Source organism: Aspergillus glaucus, assembly GCF_001890805.1.
Source record: "Aspergillus glaucus CBS 516.65 unplaced genomic scaffold ASPGLscaffold_5, whole genome shotgun sequence".
In the NCBI taxonomy this organism is placed as follows: domain Eukaryota; kingdom Fungi; phylum Ascomycota; class Eurotiomycetes; order Eurotiales; family Aspergillaceae; genus Aspergillus; species Aspergillus glaucus.
The window spans coordinates 46,796-60,018 of NW_019170457.1; the positions used below are offsets into that span (position 1 = coordinate 46,796).

The 13,223-nt window shown below is 49.4% G+C and overlaps 8 protein-coding genes across 8 annotated transcripts; 4 read left to right on the plus strand and 4 right to left on the minus strand.

Moving 5' to 3' along the window:
• Positions 1 to 370: 370 nt before the first annotated feature.
• On the plus strand, positions 371 to 664 carry ASPGLDRAFT_33233 (uncharacterized protein; the record flags this gene model as incomplete). Its single annotated transcript, XM_022544280.1, has 2 exons — positions 371 to 401; positions 462 to 664. 2 exons carry the CDS (start codon positions 371 to 373, stop codon positions 662 to 664), a joined length of 234 nt encoding a protein of 77 aa, XP_022403006.1.
• Positions 566 to 1,513, plus strand: ASPGLDRAFT_1214025 (uncharacterized protein). Its single transcript, XM_022540234.1, has 3 exons — positions 566 to 865; positions 954 to 1,019; positions 1,100 to 1,513. The coding sequence occupies exons 1-3, from the start codon at positions 698 to 700 to the stop codon at positions 1,385 to 1,387; spliced, it is 522 nt and encodes a 173-aa protein (XP_022403007.1). The 5' UTR covers positions 566 to 697; the 3' UTR covers positions 1,388 to 1,513.
• ASPGLDRAFT_64632 (Zn(II)2Cys6 transcription factor domain-containing protein) lies at positions 1,510 to 3,307 on the minus strand (the record flags this gene model as incomplete). Its single annotated transcript, XM_022548800.1, has 3 exons — positions 1,510 to 2,520; positions 2,578 to 2,658; positions 3,248 to 3,307. 3 exons carry the CDS (start codon positions 3,305 to 3,307, stop codon positions 1,510 to 1,512), a joined length of 1,152 nt encoding a protein of 383 aa, XP_022403008.1.
• Positions 3,308 to 3,385: 78 nt separating this feature from the next.
• Positions 3,386 to 5,578, minus strand: ASPGLDRAFT_64633 (putative C6 transcription factor; the record flags this gene model as incomplete). The annotated part of the gene is made up of 4 exons (XM_022548801.1): positions 3,386 to 3,648; positions 3,697 to 4,770; positions 4,818 to 5,359; positions 5,409 to 5,578. 4 exons carry the CDS (start codon positions 5,576 to 5,578, stop codon positions 3,386 to 3,388), a joined length of 2,049 nt encoding a protein of 682 aa, XP_022403009.1.
• A 265-nt stretch (positions 5,579 to 5,843) lies between these two features.
• Positions 5,844 to 6,678, plus strand: ASPGLDRAFT_121315 (SDR family NAD(P)-dependent oxidoreductase; the record flags this gene model as incomplete). Its single annotated transcript, XM_022540229.1, has 2 exons — positions 5,844 to 5,936; positions 5,998 to 6,678. The coding sequence occupies 2 exons, from the start codon at positions 5,844 to 5,846 to the stop codon at positions 6,676 to 6,678; spliced, it is 774 nt and encodes a 257-aa protein (XP_022403010.1).
• Positions 6,679 to 7,122: 444 nt separating this feature from the next.
• On the minus strand, positions 7,123 to 8,313 carry ASPGLDRAFT_121090 (NAD(P)-dependent alcohol dehydrogenase; the record flags this gene model as incomplete). Its single annotated transcript, XM_022540206.1, has 3 exons — positions 7,123 to 7,398; positions 7,455 to 7,987; positions 8,046 to 8,313. 3 exons carry the CDS (start codon positions 8,311 to 8,313, stop codon positions 7,123 to 7,125), a joined length of 1,077 nt encoding a protein of 358 aa, XP_022403011.1.
• Positions 8,314 to 8,856: 543 nt separating this feature from the next.
• On the minus strand, positions 8,857 to 10,600 carry ASPGLDRAFT_72660 (uncharacterized protein; the record flags this gene model as incomplete). The annotated part of the gene is made up of 3 exons (XM_022549626.1): positions 8,857 to 9,081; positions 9,136 to 9,180; positions 9,232 to 10,600. 3 exons carry the CDS (start codon positions 10,598 to 10,600, stop codon positions 8,906 to 8,908), a joined length of 1,590 nt encoding a protein of 529 aa, XP_022403012.1. The 3' UTR covers positions 8,857 to 8,905.
• A 1,637-nt stretch (positions 10,601 to 12,237) lies between these two features.
• Positions 12,238 to 13,068, plus strand: ASPGLDRAFT_44103 (uncharacterized protein). The gene has a single exon (XM_022545953.1). It carries the CDS (start codon positions 12,547 to 12,549, stop codon positions 12,754 to 12,756), a length of 210 nt encoding a protein of 69 aa, XP_022403013.1. The 5' UTR covers positions 12,238 to 12,546; the 3' UTR covers positions 12,757 to 13,068.
• Positions 13,069 to 13,223: the final 155 nt, after the last annotated feature.

Below are 13,223 nucleotides of genomic sequence, written 5' to 3' on the forward strand. Positions count from 1 at the left end.
ATGACCACCAGCAAATCCCGGCCGGTGTTATAGTTTTGTTTTTATTGCGAGGCGAGCGTTGTCGATATCCATGGAATGGCATAATTGAAGGTACCAATCGAGGCCGATATCCAAAGCGTGGCCCCTCTGCTATATTAGTTTTTTCCTCTTGGATGCGAATGCAAGTTTCCCGTTCGGGCGATCTGTGGACTCTTCACCTGATAGAGGAACCCGGGGTTTCTTGTTGCATATGAGGAAACTCGCATTCGTATTCAGATTTCTGGATAGCAATATCGACTATATAAATACGTACACACATGGAAACCATCGACAACTTTGCTCACCTTCTTTATCCCATACACGCTCGTCATTCGCGCTATAATACCTCCCCATGAACCTCTCCGCCATCCCCACTACAGCATGTGCCCCCTCAGCCATAGCTACCCCAACCATACTCGGAGCCGAGATACTCTCCCTCTCAGCCTCCCCAGTAACCAACTTCTCCTTCGACGTATTTGGCGCGTTCAACTACAACCACGGCAAGATCTTAGTGACCAATGCATCCTTCTGCAATATCACAGTAACCTACACCCATCCCGGCCAAAACGACCATATCAACGTCGAAACCTGGCTCCCTCTAAACAACTGGAATGATCGCCTACAAGCAACCGGCGGCGGCGGCTAGCAAGCGGGTCATTTCGCGCTATCCCCGTTCTTCATGGCCGGCGCTATTGGTGAGGGCTATGCTGCGACGACTACTGATGCGGGGTTGGCGGGGTCTCCGACGACATGGGCTTTGAAGAGTGATGACAATGTCATTCTGTATGCGCTGCAGAATCTGGGGTCGAGGGCTTTGTACGATCAGGCTGTTGTTGGGAAGAGTCTTGTTAGGAGTTCTGCAGTTTCTGCAAAACTACAATAACTCCGTCATTGATCATGAATATTTCGACTGACTTTTCCATCTCGGAGTACAGGAATACACAGATATCATCGGCACGGCTGACTCTGACCTCACCAAGTTTCAAAACGCAGGAGGCAAGGTACTCTCTTATCATGGCATGATAAGCAGCCTCTCTTCCCTGGCTGAACCGAATCTCTTCGAGTGACTGACAAAGACTAGGCCGATAACTCAATCCCAACAAAGGGAACAGAGCACTACTATAATGCAGTCAAGGAACACCTCCCTCACGTTCAAGATTTCTATCGTCACTTCGAAGTCCCGGGTTTAGGACACTACTCTAGTGGTAGCGGAGGACAGCCAAAGGCTGTGTTCGATGCACTACGCTCATGGGTGGAGAGTGGCACTGCGCCTGATACTCTGCCGATCGAGTTCGGCAGTAAAGATGGGTCTATGCAGGAACGTGCTCTCTGTCCTTATCCTTCCAAGGCCGTTTACTGGGGGTGGTGACTCGTCGTCTGTCGAGAGCTTCCGTTGCGTTGACTGAGAGGAAATGCTGTCATAGAAATGGCGGAATCAATGTCTGTTGTGTATTGAGGTAGATAATAAGGAGAAGAAAGAACGCCTTCATTTCATCTGCTCCATCGGCCATTGACAACGAAATCATCAGGCAGTGTATACAACCAGCCAAATATTTGCGGCCAGAGGTCCCCATCTGTTAACGACTGATGTCCATAACTGGAATCGAAGCAGTGATGGAGTCTGTCAAGAACATTGATGTAAGCCGGATAACGATTGTCGTCGATTGGTACTTCGCCCGCGATCAAGGTGCGCAGTTGTTCTATCTGATTGCTATACCCAGAGACTCGATGGCACAGAGAGCTAGGATGCGAGTTACGCTCTGTATGTTCTGAGTGTATTTCCAGCACGCCAACTGAGCAGTTCTCCAATATCGACCGGACACCCATAAATAGAAAAAGCGAACCAGTTCTTCCATCATCGCGAAAAGCCAGAAACTCATCTGGTTGAGGCCCTTTGGCGAACGAGCAGACAAATATAAGTATGGCAGCCATGTAGAGTGCATGACAATTGTGATGATCAAGAAGGGGCACCGCAGCCGACACCTTTCGAAGGGCAGTCGCGTAATGCCTTTCAGCTTCGAAATAATATTTTGATTCATGCTCTTGTATCCGTGCTAGATGAAACCCCGAAAACGCCAGGATGAGCTGCAAGATGTAATGGAACGAGAATCCCAAACGAGGAAGTCGAGAGTGCATTGTCTCGGGGCTCTTGGATGCGCCTAGTTCTTCTGAGGTAAGGAAGTGATGGAATAACTTCATATCGGCCCCAGTAAACTCGAATGCCGTGGTTATTAGCTCTGAGGGCGAGTCACTAGACGGCGTAACGGACGGCGGGTGCTCTTGTTGCTCTTTCTTGTGAGCAGCACTGCCTCTTTTCAGCGTTTTAAAATTCGACTGAGACGAGGAGTAAAAAGTAAAACCACTGCGAGGTAGTGGCTGCAGTTCCAGTCCTGCGTCCTGCATCGAAGGCGACGCATTACGAGAAACCGATTGGCCTGATTGATAATCACAGCCAACCGAATGGCGCAAACAGTTCGTGCACGCCGGCTTAACTTCATCGCACTAATCAATCACATTTGTCAACATGTGACTATTCACCTTTAGAACACAAATTCGTACCTTAACCCTGCGCCGTTTGCAGTTTCCGCATCCGAGACGCGATTTTTGGTGGGATTTACGTGAGGAGGCTGTCGTGTATCGCTTGGTGGAGGGGTTTATGGTGGATTGATTTGGAAGAGAGAAAGAAGCCAGAAGTCGCAAAGGGAAGTTCGAAGTCGTATTCGAGAAGAAAGTGCCCTCACTAGGCTTATATAGGAAGTCTCCGATCAAGAGCTTTCATCATGAATTGATACCCTCCTATTCAGAGTTTGGTGACGGTGAAGATTCGGCGAAATGGTTTATTTGCCGATTTGGATCCAGAGCTGTTAGTCTGATGATGATTCAATTCTAGTGTTCACTGTTTGCTTTCCTCGCACTACTTGGTTCGAATTGGATCATACAGACGGTCAAACAAGGTGAAATACGTGAGCGATTTGGTATTGAAGGGAGCTGCTGCGGCGACTGCTGCGTACCTCTCTGCTGTTCTTGTTGCGCCGTTATCCAGGAGAAAGAAGAGGTTTAATTGCGAGCTAGGCCTGAGTTTACGGGGTATGAAATGGCTATGGTTTGATCGGTGCAACGGACCTCATTTATCTTGGTATCGCCGTGAGCAATCCACTTTATGATTCAACAAGGACACATAATTGACAATCTCCAGTTGAGCACCGGCATCTACAATTTCAAGGTTTACCGTACAACGACGATGCTTCGAGGCTGCTGGAATGGCATATCCTTGAGAATGTTGTTTCATGTGGAGGGTGATTTAATAAAGAGATGGCTTTTACTTCGGTATATAGAGACCCTTTTCATTAATTAATAATTATTGTAATCATCCAGGCATGCATGAGTTATTTTGTCGTTCATCGGTACTATCGAAAAAGTTCTGGATCATTAGACCGGCTGTCGCATCTAGGAATTCCGCGTTGAAGGATCCCTGCGGGTACCCCGGTATATTCTGGTCGAGGCCCATGGAGAACGGGTTGAAGTTCGCCTGGTCGTCCGAGGGTGCCCAGAGTGATCGAAACGGTGCTGGGATTTGTGTCGAGGTGTACGGACTAAAATTTCCCGGTGCGGCTAATCCATGCCCGTGTTCTATGTATTGTTAGTTTTGATGTCTGTTGGTTGAGGGTGTTGACATACCGAGGACCGTTTGAAGAACGTCTCTGGCCCGGAGAGCCATGTCGTGCGACGACCCCAAACTACCGAGACAGTCGACCGCGCGCTGAATATGGCTCTTCCAGCCCGGCGCGAGCGCATTCCCAGGTTCATAAATGTAGCATGTCGCCTGGACAAAAGTAGCCGTGAGTAGCCAGCAGGTCGCGTACCAAGTCAGTCCGCGACGGCGGTTATCAGTCGACTCGAGGAATCTGCAGATAGAAGCTACGCATTCGTCTGTCGCAGCGAGACAGGAGGCGATTGGGCCCGACGATGTCGCGAGATCGGATTTCGCTGCGATGCGTTGGAAGAGAAAGGGGCGGTTTATGACGATGCGGAGGTGGAAGGATCGCCAAAGGAGTACTCGTCGTGGAATGTCGAAGCGTGGTTCGAGGGGGACGTCGAGGCTGAAGTGCGCCGGGAGTTCATGGTACCATGCTGAGATGCGCTGTTCCAGAGCTGCAGCTTTCTGGTACGTGGGTAGGTGGTGCGTAAGCAGCTCGACCTGGACGGCATTGGCTATCTTAGCGAGGTTGACCTGCGCGATCAGATAGGATGTTATGGTCGGTCCTGTGCCGCATTCGGGTAGCGCCTCCATGTCGACTGCGAGGTCGTGGTCGTCAACGTTGGCGGGTAGATGGACGGTTACCCCGACCAGGGACACGGCCGGTCGGCCTAGGATAAGCTGGACGCCGGACACGAACACGAATAGCGTCCACCACACGCGTCGTCGAATTTCCATAGTGAAAGGCGAAGTACTCGGCATGCCGAATTCGCGATGCAGGCCGATGGCTAGCGCCATGCTGAAGCCGATTCCGATCAGGATAAAACCTGCGTTGGGCTTGTTGCGCTTTTGCAGGTAGTTGGCCATAAGCACAATGCCCTGTACATAGCTCAGGGACCCTTTCTCCAGCACATCCATTGATAGATGCTTTCGGGCTTCTTTGAAGTAGGGGACATCGGCTTTGGTTGCATTGGAGTCCCCGACGAATGCCCCAATTGCGAGGACGATGTTGTATAGCAGTGGCCATGATCCATCGCGGGGCTTGGCAAGTGCACCTATCGCTGTTAGAACACTCTTCCTGACAAGAACATAGGAAACGTACCGGAGACACGTGCACGAAATGTCCCCTCATGCAGAATAGGGTACGCAGGATGATAATACTCAAAATAATCATCCAAATACCGATTAATCTCAGCCCTCCTCCGCTGCACCGCAGCAGCAGACGAATCATCCTCCTCATCATCCAGCGAAGACCCCGGAGTAAAGCTACTCAGTGGCAAATACAGCGGAAGCGACTGAAGAAACTTTAATGCCGCAACCCCCGACTGTGGACCCGTATAGCCAGCCTTGTGCGGATCGACAGTCAGAAACCCCATACCGTCTGTGGAGTTATCAAAGTCCTGCGACTCGTCAAACTCGTAGTCCTCGGCATTACTGTGCTCCGCGAAGCTGGTCGGAGGTTGCTCCGTTGAATGAGTGACGTCGTTGTGGTGCTTTTGCCGTTTTTGGTCGGCTGGGACTGGATCGGTATTGTCGTTTTGTAGGCGGATTGTTTGCAATGCTTCATGGAGATCGACTGATGGGAGGTAGACGGCCCACGCCCGCTCCATGTCTGCTTTGATGCGTTCCAATTCATGGAGACGTCTGTTTTTCATAAGCATGTTACATGAAAATGCTACGAGTCAGGTACTACCTCTGCAAAGTCGATAGCCTCTGAGAAGGCGAGGAATACCGGCAAAGTTTGATATCGCGCTTGCAGTTGGCGCAGTTCTCATCGCCGGAGCAGCGGATCTTGCGCCGCTTGCACTCATCGCAGGCATATGACTTGCGCAGGACGTGTCGTGTGCGTTGTACGTCCGTCATTTTTGCAGCAGTGGATTGTTTGACGGAGAGAAAAACTTGGAGAATGCGGTTTCGGTAGATGCGGGGTTAGCGCCGAGACTCGCCACGGAGAAATTGCGGGGACTTAACCCTAAGACTTGCTCGGAGGTAGCTCCGAGGCGGTACACCCACTTCAATAGGTCGTCAGAAATTCGGTCATAAACTACGAATGATTGAGCAATAAATTGACCAGCTGCGTTTCATTGTACCTGTGTACCTGTATACCATACCCCTGAATACTATCACCATGTCCCTCCTAGGAAAAGTCGCCATCGTCACTGGAGGCGCCCGTGGCATCGGCGCTGGCATCGTTCGCAGCCTAAGCCAAGAAGGTGCAAAGGTATGACGCAACACCATACCAATGTCGTCTGTTGAATACCTCATTCTAACAAATATTCAAGGTCGCATTCAACTACGTCTCTCCATCCTCCCGCACCGCCGCAGACGCACTCGTATCCTCCCTCCGCAATGACAACAAAGAAGCCATCTCCATCCAAGCCGACATGGCCGACACAAACGCTCCCGCCACTATCATTAAAGCCACATTAGACTCCTTCCAAACTGATACAATTGATATCCTCGTCAACAATGCGGGTGTAGGCGACAACAGACCCCTTGGCGATGTCACGCTAGACGCATACATGCGCATGATGGATATCAACGTGCGCGCTGTGATCTTCATGACACAAGCCGTCCTGCCTCACCTCCCCCAGCCTCGTGGCGGCCGCATCGTCAATCTCTCCTCCATCTCCGCGCGCGGCGGATATCCCACGCAGTCTGTGTACGCGGCCAGTAAAGCTGCCGTCGAGGGTCTCACTCGGGTCTGGGCCACGGAGCTGGGCCATAGCTACGGCGTGACTGTGAATGCCGTGAATCCGGGTCCTGTTGATACGGATATGTACCAGGCAGCTGGGCCGGTGCATTTGGCACGAATGGAGGAGCAGAACAAGAAGGTTCCGGCAGAACAGAGGTGCGGGACTGTGGATGATATTGGGGATATTGTGCTTTTCTTGTCGCAGGAGAGGTCGAGGTGGGTTACAGGGGATGTTATTTGTGCTAATGGGGGGATGTTGTATACTTGAGATAGATCGATAGACATGGGTGTAGTGAAATAGAGTACATTTAGATTGAAGGCTGTTGGTTCCCAGATTCCTAATCTAGTTAGATATGTATCCTTCAATACATAAACTTTAAAGACAAGATTAAATCGCGGGGCAATATTGCCTGCCCCAGTTGGAGACGGTGATGTGTCCGGCTGTGCTGTGTATGGAAGCCGGTGCTGTTTCTAGCTTTGTCAACTATTCTCCTTATTATCCGTCCAAGAACACTGGAAGATATTTTTCATTGGTCCATTGACTCAATAGAGAGAGCAAGTAGAAAATTTCCCAAAACTTGGATTATCAGGCTAATGTTGAGGGAAATAAACATGCCCTCAATTTATAGTCTCGAACATCCACTCAAGAATACCAATAGCAGAACATTGAAGAAGAACAAGAAATTGTTATTTTAGTCTATCATATATCTATCTAATCATCCAAAATCTGCACCTTAATTGCCCCAGACCCAGGGTTACTCGCCGTGTCAAACGCCTTCAGCCCATCCTCCAACTTGAACCGATGAGACACTAACGGCTTAAGATCAATAATCCCCGCAGCCGCCAAAGCAATCGACTTGGGATAGATGTCGTGGTAGCGGTACTGGAACTTCAGATCAATCTCCTTGGCAGACATGTGCATGAAGGGGATATTCTGGAAGTCCTTTCCGACGCCGATGACGAAGACTGTGCCTCCGAAGCGGGTTGCCTTGAACGATGATTAGCTATTGAAGAAATATTTGAGAAAGGGCCATGGGGACTTACATAAATACCAGCATGCACACTACTCTCAACACCAGTGCATTCCAATACAAGCTTCGCCTCCTGTCCGAGCTCCTTGATAATTCGCTGACCAAGTTCTTGCGAACTCTCCCCCTTGCCCACGGCGACCGGTTGCACACGCGGCACCAACTCCTTAGCCTTAGCAAGACGGTTCTGATCAATATCTGTGATGACAATTGGCGCCGCGCCGGCAGCGTTCGCAGCCAACAAAGTAACAAGACCAATAGGCCCAGCACCGCAGATAACCACAGGGTCTGCAAGTCGGAGTCCCGAGCGATCAATTCCGGCAAGTGCGACAGTCAAAGGCTCCAAAAGAGCACCCTCCTCGAAGGTGATGTGGTCGGGGATGCGGTGCAGCCAGGCCTCCGGGTGGGCGTGGTACCGGCGCAGAGTACCGTGGTGTGGGGGTGTTGAGAAGAAGACGACATCGGGACAGGCGTGGTAGCAGCCTGTGCGGCAGAAGTTGCAGGTTGGTTTTGAGCATGGGACGCCGCATTCCATTGCCACGCGATCGCCTTTACATACGTATCAGTATAGTTCCGCAAGGCATGTATAAGGTGGTGGATGTCTTACCTGGCTTGAAACGAGTCACTTCTTCACCAACCTGCAAAACCACACCGGCGCTTTCATGCCCCAATCCATTATCATCAGTCACGATCATAGGCCCGATGTGTCCATGCTTCCAGAAGTGAACGTCAGAACCGCAGATTCCCGTCGCGCGAACGTGCACCAGGCACTCGTCGGGGCGGAGCTTGGGGATTTCGCATTCCACTACCCGCAAGTCATGGTTGGGGTTGGTGTGGATAGCGAGGTTTTGGGGTTTTTGTTGGATGACGGTCATTTTGTGAGGTTGTTTTTTCGAGTGGGTGTTGAGTGATGGGTTAGTACTTTGAAAGATACTTATACCAGTGGAAAGATTCGGGTCACTTGCGCATTGTAAAATTCCTTGCGGGCATACTACCGAGCCCCAGAGGCTAGACGTGTGGTCCAGAAACAGCTCAGGAAAATCGAAGTGTGGTTGGAGCAAGATGTCGGGGTTATCTCCATGCATGTACTAGAATGTGGGGGAATCCTTCGGAGAAATCACCGAGCCAATCCCCGCACTTTATCATGCTTCTTCAGGTACGGTTCCGAGCTTTTCGACAACAGCAACACATCATCACAGCAATTGAGTTTCGGAATGTCCTCACGCATTATAGCGAAAGGGTTCTGTATGCATCCCTCTATTGCCTTATTGAGATTGTCAAGAGCTAGGACTCCATTATTCTCGTTATTCTGGGTATTATCACAAAAAGGTATTCCGATGACACAAATTTTCTCATTCTATTGTTCAAAACTAACCATACAACCAATCTTCCTACCCACTACTACTACCATTACATATCACAACTAGCTAGTACATTACCTTGAAGGCTTCTAGCCACAATATTTCTTCAGACCGCCGAGTTCTGACGAGAATTGGCCCGCGACGCAGCCGCAGATCGAATCTGAGTCTGCATTTCCGCCCTCCTGCCCATCAGTTGCTGCGCGAACGGTGACCGCTTCCGGAGGATTGGTCCGTAGAAGTAGATCACGTATACCGTGGCGACGAGGAGCACTGAGATGCAGACTGGTACCATGATTAGCTACAGTTCGTGAAGTGTAAACGGGGAGAGAAACTTACATAGAATAGTGGACGCATATTCCAAGTGGTATTTACCACCGATATCTATAGTAAGTTGTCAGCATAAGAGCATCGGATAAACGAAAGGAAACGTACGCTGATAAAACGGCGTGGCAGGAACCGTCAACACACCCGCCAAAAAGTCCCTTGCAAAGCCATTCCCTCCCGTAGCAGACGCAGAATAAGGACCGTAAGCACAAATCATATAGTCAATCGTAGTCATGAATATGCTAAAGTTCGCGATGCCAACTAGCGCTGAGAAGAACATGGTTCCAATCCAATGTGTTTGTGGGAGAGAAGTCCACGCAAATCCAATTAGCCCGATGGGGAGGCAGGGGGCTGTATAAAGGAGAATCCAGAGGCGTGATTCGTACTGTGCTTGTTCATCGTCCGGCTTTGTTTGGCGTTCGCGGGTGTTGCGTCGGATGACGGGGATGAAGATTATCCAGGAGATTATGTATCCGACTATGATAGGAATGAAAGATAGACCGACAGCCACGGTGCTGAAGTTCCACTGCTCGTACACGAGGGCGAAGGATTGAATGAAGATGAAGATCAGAGCATCAGTGAAACCGCTGAGCAAGGACAAGGCTGCCACGATCGGCTCAGTGAGAAACATGCGAAAAGGTCTGGTCCAGGTGGTGAGGATTTCCTGTGTAGAGAACCGGTCTTTGAAAGATATGGCCTCGCCAGGACCGTACACGTTCTCACCCTTTGCACGTCGTTGCCTTGCAACCCGGTCGACCAGTATCGATGTCCTGGTCTCTGGCACAAGGATTAGGTGTGTCAGCTGAACAAAGCCACCAAAGATGAGTTGAATCCAGATATTCCACCTCCATGGAAGGTAAGCCTCCACGAAGCCCCCGACAACAGGCCCGAGCACCGAGCCGCCCACAGAGGAAAAGACCACGCATGCCACTGCATATTGCTGGTCATCCGCCTCCCAGAGGTCCGCTATCATCCCCAGTGTCACCGACCCTCCAGCTGTAGATATACCACCTAAAGCTCTCCCAACCATAATCGTCGCGAAGTTCGGAGAAATCCCAACCGGAATCTGCCAGATATTCACGAGAAACAAACTCAACTGGAGAATGGGCTTCCGACCCAACTCCTCACTCCAGGGAGCCCAGAGCTCGCACCCAAATGCATAGAGGATGAGAAATATCATAGCTCCGCAGCGTGCTGCTTGTTTGCTCACATTGAACTCTTCTGAGATACCGGACACGGCGTTGGAGTAAAGACTGGTGTTGAAGTTCATGGATGTTTGGACGAGGAAGATGACGATAATGATTGTCCATTTCTTGAGGCTGGGAAATGAGTAGCCAAGGTCGGGGTAACAGTCGGCTTTGGTGAGAATCTGAGGATTGGATGCGATTTCGATCTGGTCGTAGGTGCCGTGCTGGAGTCGGGCATCTTTGCCGTTGTTTGTGGTGGCACCTGGCGTTGGGTCTGGCTGTGATGACATTTTGATCATGTATCAGTGTATTTTAAGGTCATGGTTTGGGACATGAGGATTACTGGAGAAGTTTATACTACCTTACAACCCCGGACAGACTCCACGGATATGGGAATTCTTGCGGGATTTTGACTTATGCCTCATATCGGAAGATATACGAAATCGCCGTCGCGCCTGGCTGTAGATGAGGGGCATACCGGATGGAGTACTTTGCTTGTCAGCTCTAGTAATAGACATTCGTACGTGATGCCAGGGAAAGACTCACATTTTCATCTCGGATAAATCGCCGTGATTAGCTGCATAAGAGCTGTATGCCTTAATCTACAAGTCATGGTACGGTCCCATGACTCACGTAACTCACATGACATTCGCTGCTCAACTCATTCTTGGCCAAATCTCAAGGAAATTTTTCGCACACAGCTTCATATCATACCCAATAATGTCTACAGTCACCGTTATCAAGCGCAAGAGAAGCTCTCAGTTCCGGCTCGAGTAATTGGAATCGGATGAGGATCGAGAACACCACGAACCTCTGAACCTGCCAGAGGCTGTCAGTACGGTTAACCACTTCCTGAACACGCTAGAGGGAAAGAATTTGAAATTACGTGTGGGGAAGGAGACACTCTACGCTTATGCATACCCTCTCGGTCTAGCTATACACCCCGACACGAGAGACCCCCAAAGCGACGTAACACTGCTATACATGGCCACCGCAAGAGGTGATTACAATGGAGTCGAGACCCTTATTGCTTATAGTGCGGACATTTGTCTCGAGAGAAGCGGGCATGGGACCGCGTTGCATGCAGCCGTAGAAGGCGGCTGGAAGAAAGTTACGGAGTTGCTTCTTTCGGCAGGCGCTGATGCCAACTTGCAGTATGCGATCCTTGGGGCCCCTCTAACGGTACTGATGGCTAAGAGGTGGAAGTTCTCTTGCCTGGATATGCTTGGGCTTAATATCCTTTTGAGGACTGCCACCGTTGCTGTGCGAAAATACTGCTGGACTGGGGTGCGGATGCTGATGCTGATGCTGTTGGGGAATATGGGACAGCATTTGAGACTGCAAAAAAGTTTGGCAATAAAAAAGGTGTTGAATTACTCTTGAGCAGAGTAGTTTATTAGAATGTACCATGATGTATTGATGTCCGTCAACAAACGTTCACATAGTAGATTTATAGTCGGAGTAATAATGCTAAGCTTGAGAAAACAAATTCTCCCACAAGATCTCCTTATTATTGAAATATTTACCCTTATCGAGGAAATTTTTATTAGAACTGCGCTTTCCAGACATTTTACTACAATCTCGCCAGCACTCTGTCTAGAACACCCCAACTTTGATCCATCTATTACAAGTACAACTCGTCTGCAATGACCATCTTGACAAAATACCTACGCAATTCCAACTCCGCATAATAAACACGACCCGGATGAAATAAAATTAGCGAAGCGAGCTGCTCCCTCTAGACCAGACCAGGCAATACCACAATCCCTCTCAATGGCTTCGAGCAAAAGATGGCGCGAGAACTCACAGGCGGCGAAAACGTCAGGTTGACCCAAAAAGAACACAAAAAAACGCCCCCTGAAAACTACCCCGAAAATTTCCCCGCGCATTATAATACCCCCTCCCACCAAAACCATCCAAGTTGCTCGCGATAATGAAAAGACCTATCCCCCAAGAAACATACAACCAACGTCAATCCCTCTTCGCCCTCCTCCTATACGAAATTCGCGAGATAATCTAGTTCGAGTTTCTAGGAGGATGTATCCTACACATAGCCCGCGCTCGCGGGAAATTGGTTGTCATTGCCTGCGTCGACCAGAAAGAACGCTATCATTACTGCTGGGGTCTTACAAGCAGGGATTTATCTTTGGGCGCGACGGCGGGATACTATCTTGCTCCTATATGGGAATGTCGCAAGCCAGTGGACTATGTTTCTTTGTTAAGGACGTCTCGGTTGATGTACTCGGAGGTTCTCCCCATCCTGTATGGGAGTAATGTTTTTGATGTCAACCACATTGACACATTCATCTACCTCAAACGCTCCGTCCTCTCGCAATGTCTGGACATGATTCGCAAAGTAACCCTTACCTGGGGCCTCAAGTACTATACCAACTACCAACTTCACCAGAGTCCCGTACAATACTGGGACGTGACGGGAGGTGTTTAAAGTGCTTGCTGGCTTTGAGGGATTGTAGGAGGCTACCATGCATCTAACTGGATTGTTTTCAATGCTGGGATGTATCAATTGGGATTGTGGAGTCCAGTTTCGGACGCGCTGAGGAGGATTAGGCCGGAAAGAAAGTTTGATGTGGTGTTGCCTTGGAATAAGGAGGATTGCAAGAAGATAGCAAGGGAGCTTTGGTATCTAGCTCTAAATGCCTTAGATACAAGGAGCCCTAAAAACCACAAAACACTGTTATAATGGCCACTGAATACGTCGAGTCTGGCGTAAATATTAGCAGAAATTTATTATCGGTTGAGTTATAGTTTGTTGGGATTTTTGAATTGTAACGGACATCTTGACAGAATACCTACGCAATTTTTATATTTCTAAATCAAAGCATAATATATTCGTCGGCCGCTAAACTAAGTAAAAACTTTTCACACACAATATAATAAAAAACCAACAATATG

Coding starts and splice junctions, on each gene's coding strand:
- ASPGLDRAFT_44103 (XM_022545953.1), top strand. CDS start 12,547: ATGTACTCGGAGGTTCTCCCCATCCTGTATGGGAGTAATGTTTTTGAT.
- ASPGLDRAFT_1214025 (XM_022540234.1), top strand. CDS start 698: ATGGCCGGCGCTATTGGTGAGGGCTATGCTGCGACGACTACTGATGCG. Junction 866..953: donor CTGTTGTTGGGAAGAGTCTT/GTTAGGAGTTCT, acceptor CTCGGAGTACAG/GAATACACAGATATCATCGG. Junction 1,020..1,099: donor TTCAAAACGCAGGAGGCAAG/GTACTCTCTTAT, acceptor GACAAAGACTAG/GCCGATAACTCAATCCCAAC.